This window comes from Leuresthes tenuis, unplaced genomic scaffold (genome assembly GCF_036924035.1).
Source record: "Leuresthes tenuis unplaced genomic scaffold, fLeuTen1.0.hap1 SCAF_13, whole genome shotgun sequence".
Taxonomy (NCBI): domain Eukaryota; kingdom Metazoa; phylum Chordata; class Actinopteri; order Atheriniformes; family Atherinopsidae; genus Leuresthes; species Leuresthes tenuis.
Window position 1 is genome coordinate 20893230 of NW_027325367.1, and position 17191 is coordinate 20910420.

Genomic DNA, 17191 nt, shown 5'->3' on the forward strand with positions numbered 1-17191 from the left:
TTCTTTCCCTGTGGTTGTGCCTTGCATGGATTTAAATTCCAAAAGCTCCTCCGTAACACACAGATTTGAGTCCACGCCGCGGATGAAGACTGACAACTGCGCAGTATCAGACGCATCAGTGCTCTCATCCACAGCAAGGGAAAAATAAACTAAATCTTTTCCCTTCTCCATCAACTGGACATGCAGATTGGTGGCAAGCTTGCATGTGCGCTCAGCTATTGTGTTTCTGCTCACATTTGCAAAGGCTTGCTTTTTCTCTGGGCACACTTGGTCACAAACCTTCATCATGCACTTTTTTACAAACTCTCCCTCATTAAAGGGTCGGGCTGATTTGGCGATTTCTTCTGCCACGATATAACTTGCCTTTACAGCAGCCTCACTTTGTGTTGTAGCTTTTGTGAACATTTTCTGTTGTGAAACCAAACCTCTTTTCATCTCCTTTACTTTCTGGCTCCTTTGAGTTGTGTCCAGGTCCTTATATTTGTCCTGGTGTTTCGTTTCATAGTGTCGTCTAATATTGTAATCCTTAGTTACTGACACGTTGGCTCCACAAACAAGACAAACAGGTCTGTCTTTTACATATGTAAACAGATATTCTGTCTCCCACCTGTCCAGAAAAGTTATATTTTCTGCCTTTCTTGTCGCCATTTTTTGGAAGAGTAACAGTGACAGCTGTGGTTTGAGGTCGGAGTGTGGTCTGGGGGAGAGGCACGGGAATACGGGGTGCACGGGGCTTTCAGCCGAAGGAGTGCGCAAAAAGACCACTATCATAGACGCTACTGACACAGAGGAGGGAGCATATCTGCCTCTGTCCTAATTGACGCGCCAAAACAACAGCAGAGCATTATGGGATTTGTAGCATAAGCGGTGAATGCGGTGTTACAGCGCTGACGCTGTGTAATACTGGTGGGCCAGCTCTAATATTAATTTGAAATTGCCTCAGGCCAAATATAATTACACTGCAGGCCAAATTTGGCCCACGGGCCAGAGTTTGACACCTATGTTCTAAAGCATCCTGGAGAGAAAATTTGAGGATTGAAATTATTTTCTCTGTTAACATCTCATGTTCTCGTGTTGTATTGTGATTGTCAGGACAAGCCGCTGTTAATGAGGAAGGTCATAACAGAAAATGATACGAGGGTCTTTTTTGATATTCTTTGCATGAACTACAACAACCCATTCTGCCTCTGGACTTCACAAATAGGATGTCAATGTACACGAATGTACATCCGGCCCACCTTGATGTTGCAGTGTAAAAAAGCACTTGAGACTGATTGGTCATGTGATCATCTGATTTTTTCTGTTTTTTCTTAATTTTGTTACAGATGCACAATCTGTTGTTCAGGAAACTCGAAAAATACAATGTAGTATAATGTGTATAAAGTATAATGTGTTAAAGTATATAATGTGTAAAAAACTGCTGTAAATTGTTTGTTAATTCACCAAGAGGTCACTAAAATGGCACTGTTTTTTATGTGAATGCAATCTTTGGGTGCAACTTTGCACGACAGAAGTTTTTTTTTTTTTTCAGTTTATGAAGATGACCTGCAGAAAAAAAGATGGTAAATTTTACAAGTAAAGCGTAAAGAATGTGTCATCACATTAATATTAATTTAATTTAATTGAAAAAGGAAATTAATCTTTGTGTTACTTTTTACAGGTTTAATGTGATTCCCAGGTAAGATCTGTGATATGCACATTTTATTTTTCATATATATTGTGGCAAAACCCTCCACTCTTACAAACGGAATATCGGGGCTTCTTTGCCCCTGCCTTTGTGTTGCAGGCAGTCAAGTGTACTTTACACTGCTCGTAATCATTACACTCACACATAGTCCCACACCTGCAAATAAGAAACACACACAACTGATATTTTGCACGTGGTTTTATTTAATAATAATAACAATTTATTTAATTTTATTTAATAATAATAAGAGTTTAAAGATGTTTATGAAAGATTTGTACAGATGAAAATGTTTGTATTCCTCCGCGAGCTAATTTGTGGAGTAAGTGTATCACATCCATTAACACAGCCAACCTAAGCTGCCTGATAGCCACAGTAAAATTATACTGTCATTTGTATTATAGACATAGTATATATTGTGCCTTTTGTATTACCTTAAATTTAGGACTTTTTTCACTAAGAGCAATTCACAAAGGATTTTAGGCCTAAAAGTAGCAACAAACTCTAGGAGAGCTTAAAAGTCCTCATGAGGAATATTGCAACCATCAGTCAGCTGTGCCATAAACCAAGCCATCAACATACTCTCAAGACCACATATCATACAACAGTTTATACGGTTTCAATCAGCAACTACACAGTATACTACACAGTCCACGCGCTATCAATAGACGAGGACGTGTTTGTCAATCGAAAGAAAGTCCACTCCATCAACACGCAGGTTGTTTTTGATGCAAATTTTAACAATCTTGATGTTGTTGCAAAGTGGCCTGGATCTACCCATGATTCGGATATTTTAATGGAGAGCGGTCTGAGGCAGCTTTTTGTGAGGCACCATGTACCAGTTGGATGTCACTTGCTGGGTGACAGTAGCTATCCCTGCAAGACATGGCTCTTGACACCCTATCTCAATCCACAAGCGGGAGTACAGTTAAAGTATAACATGTAAGTGATTAGGCAGATTACACTTAGCCCTATGTGTAAAAACATCGTATTGGCTCATTGTCGCCTTTTATTTTATTTGAATCCATATTTATTATTGTTTACTGTTTACCGAGAGCCAAATTTCCCCTTAATAATACCTCTCCTCTCCAGCACAAACTGGGCCAGCAGTAACAATTGGGCTTTCGCTTGTGTAACACCTGGTTGAATAATAGAACCAGTTATTAATGTAAAATAAATAAAATCGAAATTTAGATGTGGACCAGTTATTCAGAAGATTAGATTCACTCGGGAGAAATGGGTGTGAGTAGGAAAAGATAACAAACAAGAGATCACTGTTGTGTTATATTAAAAAAAGTAAAACATAATTAATTTCTATATGAATTGATTATCTTCTTCTCGGTTTCTATACAATAATAACACAAGACAAAATAAAAAAACACAAACTATTCACTCTTTTCCTTTACAAATCCACCTGTCAAGTAAGTATCTAAATTTGATGTCTAATTCTTAGTTTAGTGCTAATTTAGTTATTATTCTAATTGTCTAGTTTAATTCAAATTCTGTATTTTTTATCCTATTTTAGTGTGTTTCTTACTGACAGGTGGTTTCCTTAACTTATGCCTCTCTCAATCAAAACAATAAACAAAGATAGATAAAAATAGTTACAACAGTAAAAGTAGGCTATACAATCACAATATATCACAAATAAACAAAATCGACTTCTCTGACAGTCCAGGTTCAGTGGGGTTTGGCTCGCCACTTCAGTTCAGACTGCAATGTCTGACCAGCTGAACTGAAGAATTTGAATGGTGTCCATAAAGAAGGAGGGGATGATGATGAAAGGGGGTGGGGATGATGATGAGGAGCGTCAGATCAGCACACACACACACACACACAAGCGCCTGGCCTTGGAAGCACAAGCCAGGAAAATAATCAATATAAATCTAAAACACACCTTCTAAATTATGTTATGTAATCATTTGATTATAATATCATTTATATTATTAATATAGAGTAAAAACAAAACACACCGATCTATAATTACAAACTGGATCAGCTGATAGTCAGCTGATTCACCGGCAACAATGCTAACGCTGCAGCCGTTAACATTTAAAATTAGCTGTTGGTAGCTAAAACACACCTTATAAATTATGTTATCATTGTAATATTATTTTTTATCTTATCAATATTACGGGAAAAAAACAAAAAACACACCGATCTATATTTACATATTTACAAACTGGATCAGCTGATAGTCAGCTGATCCCGCTAAGGCTGTAGCCGTTAACCTTTAACATTAGCCGTTGGTAGCTTGCCAACGTTTCTTTTTTTTTTCTTAACAGTCACTGAGCTACTATTTTTTCTTTTTAGTTCCAGGGCTACTTTGTGACTCACCAAGAGTCTTTGATTTAAAACAGCAGGATTATTACTGTTCCAGGATGGGTTTCTTCTTCTTTCTTTCTTTTTTTATTTTCTATTGGTCTGTCTCTGAGTCAATCTGTCTGGGTGTCTCTCAAGGTGCAGCTCTGAGAGTGAGGGCTTGGTCCAGTAACCAGGGGTTACACTTGCGTTTGATGTTGTTGTCCCTTGTTTCACTCACCATGAAGGAGGACTTGATCGGCTGATATTTAAGGGTATGAATGCAGGAAATATGCTCATTGGATGGTTTTTGCAGGGTGCAAATGAATTACCTTGTTTATCTAATGAGGTTGACGTATTTGTATTGTTTGCTTTCTCTCTCTCTCTTTAACGTGCATAACGTCATTATCGTAGTCTGCACAAACTTGTCATCATGCGTGTGACTCGTTTTTCTTTTTAATTTGTGTTTTATTGTCTTTTCACAATGTAAATCTTACAGAACAAACTCATATAATGTCATCTGATAATACCAACTTAGGTCAGGGTTGACTGTCCTTGAATGTTTATACTTATAAGGTGACCAATATTTTGTTAATAAACAGACAATATATACAAAAAAATATATCATAGAAAAATAAAAGAGAGACATACATAACATTTAGCATCAAACCAGGGTGTATTGTACTTTGTAGTTTTCTTGCTTATTCAATGTTTTTCCACCTCTATACCTCCACAAAATAACCATAATCCTCCCAACAGTTCAAGCGCCTTAGAAAAAGTCAAATCTGTGTTGTCTTACATATTGTAACCATCCATTCCAGGTGTTATTAAATTTCTCAACCTCCAATCTTATTGACGCCGTTTATTTCTCCATGACATAAATACTTAGCAAGACATCAATCCCTTCTTCCACTTTAGGCACCAGCAAACAACACCATCTCCTGGATATTGCTTTTTTAGCAAGTAACAATATTCTCAAGATACATAATTTCAAATCAAGTCGGGATTTTAATTTTTATCACCTCTTCAGTTACTCTTTTTATTTCTATCCAATATTGCTTTATTAAGGGGCATCCCCAGAAGATATGGAAATGATCTGCTTTTATTGCCCCACAGGATGTCCAGCATTTGGTATCTCCATATTTTCTCTGCACTGGAGTCATAAAAAACCTTATTGTATTCTTCCAGCCATATTCTCTCCAAAATAATGAATTTGTGGTTTTCCATTGATATTCATTAATCTTCTCCCAGTCCTCCCCCATCACCTCAATGTTTGCTTCCCTCTCCCATCTTCCTTTCACATATTCAGTATTGTTTGCTTTTAAGTCCTCCAGAATGTTATACAGCTTGGAAATAGCTTTTTTGTTCTATCACTGACTTATAGGCTTCGATTATAACCTTTATGATGCTTGGCCATGTTTAATTTGGATTCCCTTTTGTAATTTCTTGCCCTAAATGATGTCGTAGTTGCAAATATCTATGTAGATCCTGATTCATGAGATTGTATATGTCCTTTAGTTATTGTAAACTCACCACTGCTTGTTTTTTTATAACCTCCCAATGCATCCTGGGGTCAGTTTTCCACAGTTTAAACCTAATATCTAAGTTATTAGGTGGAAAGTCTGTATCATATGCAATCCACTTCAAAAACGGACAATGATCTGTGAAATTATATTTTGTCATAATTTTATTCCAAATTTTAAAAGATACCCCCAACATGGATTGATATTCAGTTTCAAATGGATGCTTAACTTTTCATCCCCTATGATAGCTTGTATTGGAGGACCCTCCGTCAATCTTTGCTCAATATCTTTCCATCTTGCAGAATAATTTGGATCACGCAAGTTTACCAAAACCTTCAGTTGTTCAGATTGGAAATAACTTTTCAGGCATGGAAGAGCCAAGCACCCCCCCCCCCCCCCCCCCCCCCCCCCCCCCCCCCCACACACACACACACACACACTTTTTGGTAACTGTAACGTGCTGTATTTCATTCTTGGCTTGGCCCCTGCCATATGTATCTAGATATAATTTTCTCCCAATTATTTAAATTATTTTCCTGTCACCTCAGCTGGTAGATTCTGAAATAAGTATAGTAGCTGGGGTAAAATGTTCATCTTAATCACTTCAACTCTTGATGCCAAACTCAAATATGGTTTCAAATTCCATTTGTCCAGGTCAGTCTTTATCTTAGATATCATTACCCAAGTACATCATAGATTTCATATCCCACTTGAGCTGATAATTGTGTCTTATGTTTTGGTTTGGTTTATAATTAATTGTCATAACTTGAGTTTTTTTAACATTAACTTTGTACCCCGACATCATTCCAAATTCCTTAAAGGCACCCATTAGTATTGCCAAAGATGAGTTAGGGTTAACCAAGTAAATGAGGACATCGTCTGTAAACATCGCAATTTTTTGTTCTCCTCCTGCCATTACTACACCTTTGACACCATTATTTTGTTTAATCCATTGGCTTAGTTGCTCCAAGAAGATGGCAAACAACAATGGGCTTACTGAAAATCCCTGTCTACAGCCCCTTTCTAGTTTGGTAATTTTAGACAGACTACCATTGACCTTGATCCTTGCTACAGGATTTGTGTATAAAGTCTGGATGGTTTTAATACATTTATCATGACAATTAAACCTCTTCATTACTCTGAACAAGAATTCCCACCTTATGGAGTCGAACGCCTTTTCCGCATACATTCCCATTATTAAAGCTTCTAATTTTTTCTCATCAGTATGCTGCATGATATGTAATTTTCGACGGATATTATCATGGGTTTGTCGACATTTTATAAATCCTGCTTGATCTAAACTAATAATATATTATTAGTCGGCCCCCCTCATCACCAACACCGGTGTTCCACAAGGTTGTGTCCTCTCCCCCTACCTGTTCTCCTTGTACACCAATGACTGCTTCTCCAGCCACTCATCCATCAAGCTGGTAAAGTTTGTGGATGACACCACGGTCCTGGGCCTCATCAAGGACGCGATGAAACAGCATACAGCGACACGGTGTCACAGCTGGCAGCGTGGTGTACACACAACAACCTGGAGCTCAACACCAACAAGACGGTGGAGATGGTCATGGACTTCCGGAGACACCAACCCTCCCACCCCCCACTTCATGAGTAGCGAATATATAAGACAGGAATTTATCAATTAATTTATTATGTAACAAAAGATCATTAATCTCAGCTTTTTTTTTTTTTTTATTATTTCCGCCAGAATTTTATTGTCACTGGTGCTTTGTGTTCGGTTTCCAGTCTTTTTAAATCAGTTTGTAATCTTTTTAGCCTTTCCGTTCTGTTTTTTTCCTGTATGTTCCTCTAGCTATCAGTTTTGGGGGGGACAGGTTGGTATTTTCTCAATATTGGGGGGGACACGACCCCCCCCCAAAGAATGCGTGGTTACGCCATAGGGCTACATAAACTGTTGACATTATAGGAGGCTATCTTTATATGTTTATTTTGTGACGCCATTTTTTAAGGCTCTTTTTTGTGCCAATTTGTATTCCACCCGATATAGTATGACAACCAAATTTAGTGAACAACAAACATAAAAATAAGAAAGAACATTTATGACATACATATATGAGGTCTTGGAAAAGGAAAAGGTTAACTTTTCTGAGCTTTAATGCAGATTTTAGGGAAATTCCCTGGCTGCCAGGGGGCCCTAATGGCCCAAAAACGGCCCTATCCGTCAGTCCAAACTGAAAAAAACCCAAAACAATACAAAACCATGACTTGTATTTAAAGAAGGTTATTGTGGTCATTAACTTGTGTTTCCCAACAGGTATCCTTTGAATGGTGTTATGGTGTTTTTTTCCCCTCTTTTCTGTCTTCTCAAACCCCAGCTGGTCGAGGCGGATGGCCACCCTTCCCGAGTCTGGTTCTGCCAGAGGTTTCTTCCTGTTAAAAGGGAGTCGTTCCTTTCCACAGTTGCCTCAGGCATGCTCAGGACGGGATATTGGACTGAAGATAAGTTTCGGTGCAATCTGTTGGTTTCCTTAGCTAGGATATTGTTTTTGAATTGGCTCTACATGAATGAATTGGATAATTTTGAAATGAATTAATTGATTTCATTGGATTATGATTACAATGACTTGAACAATATTATTTAAGTGCCTTGAGATGACATTTGTTGTAATTTGGCGCTATATAAATAAAACTGAATTGAATTGAATTGAATTGATAGACTCTCAACACTTCTCAAATCTCTTTGGATTCCGTCTGGCCCCCCATGTACGCCTGTTTCCATCTTCACTGCTTAGCACTGTTGTCTTAGCAACTCCTCTCCACTATTCTTTTGGCTGTTTATAAAGGTTGGAACTTCTTGGTACTGTTATTTATTTAATGGGGAGGTGTTGGAAAAATTATATAGTTATACTATGACAGAAGAGTCCCTCCATCTTTTCCTCTTCTATGATTCAAGCAAAAGTGTTTTGACTCTGGTACTAGTCTTTCCCATAATATTAACTGGTGAGAAGCACCTTTTCCCATAACATTGAATGTTCCTTCCCATAATAATGAATGGTGAGAAAAGCGCCTTTTCTTGTGATCAGCAAGCATAAACAACATAAATAGCTGGAGCACCATTTGGTCAGAGAGACAACTCTGAGCGATCTTCCCGACAGGTTGTGTGGATTTGTGCGGACTTGTCTCTTTCTTGCAAGAAATAAATGTTTTGTGTTAATCGTATCCAGCGACTCTGAGCCTAATTTTAAGAGAATTTTTCTAACAGGAGGAATCAAGACAAAGAGGTTTATACTAAAAAACTGTAAAAGCTAAGATAAATACAAAAAAAAAACTATTACAAATAAGTAATGAAGAGGAATGCAGTCACAAGAGTTAGTGTTTTTTTTCCAGTTAGAATACAAAAGTTTATATTTGTTATTTGTTACAAATAAATATGATGGAGAAAAGAAGTATTGCGTTACTTCTGAGAACAAATTCTCTTCATCACAGAGAGTACTTACTGAATCTGTTGTCAAAAAAGAAAAAAAAAATCTATATGAAGTCGGACAAGAAAATACCAACCATCTTTATTTCACACTGCAACATTTGTACAGATTAGTTTCTTCCACCTGTTGTCCTAATCTGGACCCATCGTTATAGACAGACCAAAGGGTGTGTCAAAATACTCATTCACTGGTGTCATTTATGAAAGTACATCAAACTTATGGCTTTCCACTAACAGGTGGTCAAACCTAGCAGAAGTTTACAGCAATAATATATATGAAACCTTTGTTTCATCACAACTATTCAAGCAGGTAACAGGGTGCTAGCACCTCATGTGTCAAGTTCATTCTAAATTTGATCTAATGCATCTTGAAGTACGGTAGCAGACCATGGCAGATCTAGGTGTAAACATAACATAGTGGTCAAATTTTTGGCAATTAAAAACATAAAACCCAAATAAAAGCTAAATTAAATAGCTACTAAGAAACAATGCAATTATCGACTCTTTTTTTTCTGAAAATAACATGATTTAAAATATTTACATGGTGCTCAGTCAGCCCAGTATAAAAAAGCTTGCGAGTCTAGTTGATGTACTGCTACTTGTGGAATCATGTACAGCTGCACATGCATAAAGATATATAAAAGATGTATTTTGCAAATACATATTACAAATGCACACTTAACAGCCCTGTATAGTCACAGTATAAACTTAATCGAAAGTCACTTTCATTTGACCGGGTATGTTAAAACTTAAAAAGGATAAAGAAAGGGGAAGAAAAAAAAAAAGAAAACTGTAGAGCAACTGACTATCATAACAAAAAGCACAACCCAGAAACTCTTAGTTCAAATTACAGATAGTTTCCCTAGAATGCTGGACAATAGAACATTTCCTTCTAATACCACTATTATATAATGGATAGTATTGTTGAAATGAAAAACAAGCTAAACTTATTTTGCAGTGATGCTACACTCATTATTACACACACTGCCTTCCAGACAACACAGAGGAGGAAAAACTAGTCTGTGAGTGAACCTGAGGTAGCAAAACTAAATCAAATACACTTTGGAATTGAAAATGCAAGAAGAACAAAAAATAAAATGAAGAGGCAATACATCAGTGCATTTTCATCAGACCAATCTGTTTTACACTAATAAGTAAAACCTAAATTTCTATATGACATTCTACACAAAATAATCAATGTATAACTTTTCTAATTAAACTTTTTGACAGTCTGGGTCTTGACAAATAACATGAGCTGTACAGTACAGCTTTTCAAATAATAATCCCATCCTTTACAATGTACAGAAGTAGTTTAAGTAGAAAACGAAGGTGTACTTCATCTAATTATAAATCACACCCAAGCAGTTATTGTACTATTTTTCATAAAAGTTATGCATGTGTTGTATTTTTGAAGAATAGAAAATGTTTATGTACAAAAATAAACAATTAAGAGGACTAAGAGAAAATTCCCAATTCTTCTTCCTTCAATCCAGAATTAAGATATAAAAAGAAAAGAAAAACACTTTAAAAAAATATTCTAAAATATCAAATCAATCAGTCAGGCGGCTGAAATGTTTGGTCAAAAACAGTTTCAGCTCCAATATGTCCAGTGTTGGTTCCTCAGTAGACACGGGGAATGATCCTATAGCGAACAGTTCGGCAGTACTCCTCCCACGCAGAACCATACTTCTTCCTGCACTCACACGTGTCACGTAAGTCTCTGTGCAAGAGCAGGATGATGAAGTATATCATGTAGTGCCATGGCAGGAGGTGGCTAAAACCTGTGGCAATGATTAGAAAAGAGGAAGGACATCATTTGAACCTGCCTGAATTAATCAGTTGGTAAGTAGCTCTAATCTTTTAACAGCATTTTATTCCACCATAAAAAAAGGTTGTGTTCTGTAGTTTCTCTGTCACTTCAGCTGAAATGGTCAACTCCTTTCATTTGTCTGTTTTTGTCATTTTCACCAAAAGATCAACCTAACTGCACAAACAAATTAAAAGCCAGTAATAAATAGTAATTCAAACTACACACTGGTAACATGTGACTGGATAATTATTTATTGCTAAATACTTTTCATCTTGCGCACTTACCGTATTTTTCGGACTATAAGTCACACTTCTTTTCATAGTTTGGCTGGTCCTGCGACTTATATATCAAAATATACACTGCTCAAAAAAATAAAAGGAACACCTAAACAACAAGTATATCATACTTCTTTGAAATCAACACTGATTGTGAATCAGCTTCATCTGTTGTTGTGCAAATGGTGGAACAGGTGAAAATGTCTTGCAATTGGCAAGACAACCCCTATAAAGGAGTGGTTCTGCAGGTGGTGACCACAGACCATTTCTCAGTTCTCATCCTTTCTGGCTGATGTTTTGGTCACTTTAGCATTTTGTCAGTGCTCTCACCCCCAGAGGTAGCATGAGACAGTGTCTACAACCCATAGAAGTTGCTCAGGTAGTGCAGCTTATCCAGGATGGCACATCAGTGCGAGCTGTGGTAAGGTTTGCTGTGTCTCTAAAGCACAGTGTCCAGAGCATGGAGGAGATACCAGGAGACAGGCCAGTACACCAGGAGACATGGAGGGGGTCGTAGGAGGGCAACAACAAAGCAGAAGGACTACTACCTCCTCCTTTGTACAAGTAGGAACAGGAGGAGCAGTACGAGAGCCCTACAACATCCAGCAGGCCACTAATATGCATATTTCTGTCAAAAGTTTGAACTGTCAAAAGTTTGAGCAGACTCCTTGAGGGTGGTATGAGAGCCCACTTGTGCTTACATGGATGCTTGGCATTTGCCAGAACTCCAAGATTGGCAGATTTGCCATTGGCACCCTGGATGAGAGCAGGTTCACACTGAACACGTGACAGACGTGAGTTTGGAGACGCCTTTGAGAACGTTCTGCTGCCTGTAACATCCTCCAGCATGACTGATTTGGCGGTGAGTCAGTAATGGTGAGGGGAGGCACAGCCCTCTAGCCAGAGGTACTGCCATTAGGTACAGGTATGAGATCCTCAGACCCATTGTGAGACCATATGCTGATACAGTGAGCCCTGGGTTCCTTCTAATGCATGACAATGCTAGGCCTCATGTGGCTGAAGTGTGTCAGGAGTTCCTGCATGATGAAGGCATTGATGCCATTAACTTGCCTGCCCATTCCCCAGACCTGAATCCAATCAAGCACATCTGGGACATCATTCGTTCCAGCCACCAACGCCACGTTGCACCAGTTTGTCCAGGAGTTGACTGATGGAAGGAGATCCCTCAGGAGAACATCCGCCGCCTCATCAGGAGCACGCCAAGGCGTGGTAAGGAGGTCATACAGGCACGTGGAGGCCACACACCGCTAAGCCTCATTTTGACTTGTCTTGAGGAATTTCCACTGACATCGAATCAGCCTGTCATGTGATTTTCCACTTTTATTTTGAGTAGGATTCCAAACCCAGACCTCCATGGGATAATAATTTCCATTTCCATTTATCATTTTTATGTTATTTTGTTCTCAACACATTCCACTATGTAATGAATAACGATTTTCAACCAGAATATTTAATTCATTGAGATCTAGGAAGTGTTATTTTAGTGTTCCCTTTATCTTTTTGAGCAGTGTATATAACTGAACTGAACCAAGGAGTAAACATTGCTATGTACAGCCGCGAGAAGGCACTCTAGGCTTGTGACTATATACTGGAATACTATACAACGGTGTTTCAGAAACTGCCAGCAGACTTTCAAACCAAGGTCGACAGTTTTTGTGAGTTCATTGAAAAGCAGTTAACTGAACACAACGTGTTACCAGATCATATTATCAACATGGACGAGGTCCCACTCATGTTTGACATCCCCATGGGCCGAAGTGCTATTGTGTAGGTGAATAACTGTTAATGTGTTACGTTAACATACACACCTATTTTGCCTACTATGATGTATTTTTTGACTGATGTGACTTATACTCCGGAGCAACTTATAGTCCAGAAAATATGGTAGTTTTACTATTTGTGGTGCAAAAGTTTAAACAAACAAACCACAAGGTAGGGACCAGGCCAGAGCCATAATGAGGTCTCCCAGATAGTTAGGGTGGCGAACCATGCCCCACCAGCCCGAGACCAGCAGACTTTTCCCAGTAGCTGTGGGGATTGTTTTCAAATCTGGAAAAAAAAAGAAGATAGAATGACAGATGGTTTTCACATTAAATGTATGGACAATTATTCAGTTTGCCTTAATTAGCCATAATAAAACAACAGTTTCTAATGTATTTTAAGAATATCACGAGGATGTTATTTTCTGCTATAATACCTCATATTTTAGAAGAATTATATCAACACATTGTACAGTGTCTATTTTCTGTAGATGTTAAAACTTAATCACCAGCAGTTCATGCTACCATGGCTATGTAGCGTAAAATTGTAAAATTATACTATATTAAAGTAATTAAACTAAGTTATGTGGACAGAGTAATAGTTATCAAGCTATAACCTACATATAAGAAAACATTTTACAGAACAATTTTCTTACACATACAATCTCATAACTTAAAGTTGTTATGAAATAAGACACTATGGTTTCTATGACACATCTACACACACTATAACAGTTGAGGAGATAGCGTGAAAACAAACTCGGCGTGCTCTGACTCTGGTGGTGATCCAGCTCACCATAAACAGTAAAATAGTTGTGAATGTGAGTGAGGAAGAGTCAAGGAATTATGCTGCTTTTATTGTAATAATTGGTTAATGACTATTTAGCTCACTTCGAGTTATGATGTTGACAAATCTTAGTTGACTTTTAGGCAGTGGCCCTAATAATTTTCCTTAAGATATAGAATTATTCACCCTAAGCCAACAGTTTAACTTACAGGACAGTTTAGGATCTGATGGATTTCTCCTAAAGGCATTCTTCTCAGAGTTTGATTTCCTGAATATGTAGAATCCAGTGACTGACGTAAAAACAGAGAGGAAATGTTATCATCACATCAACTCTTAGACTAGAAAAATACTACTCAGAAATGTATGTCACATCTCCAGGAATAAATAGCATAATCTGAGTAGCTATATTCTCAGTGTGCTAAATATGACATCACTGTTTAAAAAAAAAAGAAGCATTAAACATAAATAATAAAAACAGCTACGAATGAACAGAGCTTATACAACAAATTAAAAGAAGATCAGCTAGATGCCTTGCTCATACATACGTTTGAGGAGGATGATGACTGTGAGTAATGGAAGGCTTAGGGGGTTGGGATGACCAACAAGGTAATAAGCCTGCAAGGTGTAGATAAAAGGAACCCATACCAGATCACCAAAAGCCAACATGAAGCCAAACCCATCATGCATTAAATCCATGGTGGTCAGGATGGCTTCCTGGGAGATAAAGACAAACATTAAGCTATAACCCAGTTGGTTGACAAAATATACTGATTTACAAGTTGTTTATCTTAAAATAATGTTTTTTCTGGAAGACAGGTTGTTTTACTATTTCAGTAACATTTCAGATAATGATGTATTTTGTATTGTATTTGAGATGCTCTGCTGAGCATACCTCATTCCATAGGCCATCCACCACATAAAGCAGCTGGAAGAGGTTCACAAGAATCATGGAATATGATGGAGCATCCAGATCCTGCTGTTTCATCTCAGCCAATGCCATGGAAAAGTTGATCAAACACTGAACAATGAAAGAGGCATAGTCCTATATTATAAATGTCCTTATTACCAAAAGCACACGACAGGTGGACACACCTGTTCACTATTATTCAGATTTGCAAAAGAAAATTTCAGGCTACACTAAACCAGCATTTAAAGTTTGCTAATATTTTAAGATTAAAGCCTTTAAAAGTTGTTTACATTAACACCCTGAAATCTACATTGTAGATTTTTGCATCAGACAGTTACTTGTTATTCTGTGTTGCAATACAGATGGTTTTCTGTTTTAGTTTTCAAAATTTTCTCTATCACTACCACTTTTCTGAAGAGCAGTTAGCCTGTCAGACAGACCAAGCCTGCCAGCACATATGATACCATCTACACATCAAAAGTACTTCACAAAATACACACTTATAAACTTTAATGCTGCAGTGTTTAAAGTATAAACATGGCCATAAGCAAATGCTAATTGATCATTAAATTGACAGCATGTTGATATATGTAATAAAATTGGCTCAACATGTGGCCACCAGAAGGGGCTGTATTTAAGCAAGTTTAAACAAACAAAGAAGACCTGAACAGTGGCTGGTATATACAGGTATACTTTGAATAAAAAGAAAAACTGTCCCCATATAATTTGACGTAATGTCATGTCATCTGTTTCACACTAGAAAAACAGGCACAGTTTGCTTGCAGAAACATACTCTTCTTCTACTGACTGCTCACTTAATAGATCAGAAATCTGGTTCCTTATATGACTCACCCAGCCAATAAGTCCAGGGCGCATCTCACAGAAGAATTTTAGATCAAAGTCTCTGATGCGGGGATTTAGCTCACGTCCTTTGAAAAAGTCATAGACCACACTGCCTGGAGAAGGAGGGAAATTAAAAACAAAATTTGAAGCAAACATATTCCAAATGACCAACATACATAAAGACGATAATGACATACTCCCGATCTTCACATTTACCAGAGTTTCCACCTAGCGCCAGCTGGTCAGGGCCAGCACAGCAAGAACGGATATATAGGTAGATGCTGAGCAGCACAGAGATTAGGAGGGAAGCTGTGGCCAACTGCAGGAAGTTGTTGTGGATGTAGGTGAGGTCAACACCCTGGTGTACTGCTGCTGCTACCACTATAGCACTAACCACAATGGCAAAAAAACCTGGAGGAACAGACATTTATGGATATCAGGAAAAACAATGCAAACAAAGAGACAAGAAACTTTAAAACCCATAATGACATTGACAAAGAAATGTACTGTGGAAAACATAAATTTTGTTCCACTATAATGGACTTTGAATGTCAATTACATACAGTGGCTTGCCATGGTGTTTTTCTTTTTTTTCCATTACAAACTGTAATTTAAACAATTTGGTCATTTAAATATTTAAATGTGTCCCAGAATGTCAAAAGCCCAGACTTGAACCCAATTGAGAGTTTGTGACCAAAAGATTGCTGTAATTCAGCACAACGCATCCAACTTGAAGGAGTTGAACCAGCTTTGCTGTGAAGAATGGGGGAAAAAAATCCCAATAGTTGGATATGCCAAGCCAAGACATACTTGAATACTTGCAGCTGTAATTGCTTCAAAAGCTGGCTTAAAACGTACTGACTTTTGGGGAGTGAATAGTAATGCAATAGTAAAATTTTCATTTAAAAAAAACAAAAAACAAAACAAATAACAAAAAATATAGATGGGAATTACATACTTTTACAAGCCACTGTAATTGCAGGCTAATACATTGTCATGTTAGTAGTTGTGGCATTTATTACTATTTGATTAAAAAAAATGCATAAATTAAAAAGAAAAATCTGTACGTTACTCAGTCTGAAACCTTAAGAAAACCAATAAAAATTTTTTTTTTTTTAAATAGTTGCAGTTCGTTTGGTAATTGTTAGCCATGACTTGATCGTGATGCCTTGTATGATGTTAACAAAATCTACAAAAATCTGTGTCAAACGTCCCCATAGAAACAAAAGGATGATTAAATAGATCGAGAGCGTCCCCAGTGGGACATGTCTGAACCACCTATTCTGGGATGCGTCTGAAAGGTACACTATATTGCCAAAAGTATTCGCTCATCTGCCTTTACACGCAAATGAAGGGGAAGTTCAGTTTATTTAAACCTGGACCTTATTTCTGGCATAAAATACATTAATCTACTCATCAATAACATTTTGCTGAAAGTCGGTGTCCTTCGGACTCTATTTAGATCACTTGAGATCCGCGTGTATCCATTTAACAGGAGTGAATGGGGCATAGACAATACAGATTCTAAATAAGGCATTAGCCGTCTTTATTTCACTAATACTTTAAGACGAATGAATGAATGAATGAATGCATACTATTGCACTGTTAGTTCAGAGCTGCTGGGTTGTTTTTATTGGGGGCTTTCTATACCCGGGTCACTGAGGATAAAGTCATCGACACGCAACGCTGCAGCACAAACCAAACCACACCAAACTCGCTCATCCATGTCTTTATGGACCTTGCTTTATGCACTGGTGCGCAGTCATGTTGGAACAAGAAGGGGCCATCCCCAAACTGTTTCCACAAAGTTGGGAGCATGAAATGATCCAAAA

At 37.7% G+C, this 17191-nt stretch overlaps 1 protein-coding gene across 3 annotated transcripts in view; it reads right to left on the reverse strand.

The window, feature by feature from the left end:
* Nucleotides 1-9016: 9016 nt before the first annotated feature.
* The window catches only part of lbr (lamin B receptor), a 36480-nt gene continuing 28305 nt past the window's right edge, over nt 9017-17191 (reverse strand). For all 3 annotated transcript variants that reach the window (XM_072362617.1, XM_072362615.1, XM_072362616.1), the window contains exons 8-14: nt 15576-15770; nt 15369-15472; nt 14502-14627; nt 14155-14323; nt 13819-13899; nt 12989-13111; nt 9017-10737 (exon numbers count right to left, since the gene is read on the reverse strand). In XM_072362617.1, coding sequence (XP_072218718.1) covers nt 10577-10737; nt 12989-13111; nt 13819-13899; nt 14155-14323; nt 14502-14627; nt 15369-15472; nt 15576-15770 — 959 coding nt within the window. In that variant the 3' untranslated portion in view covers nt 9017-10576. The remainder of the gene's footprint in view (nt 10738-12988; nt 13112-13818; nt 13900-14154; nt 14324-14501; nt 14628-15368; nt 15473-15575; nt 15771-17191) is intronic.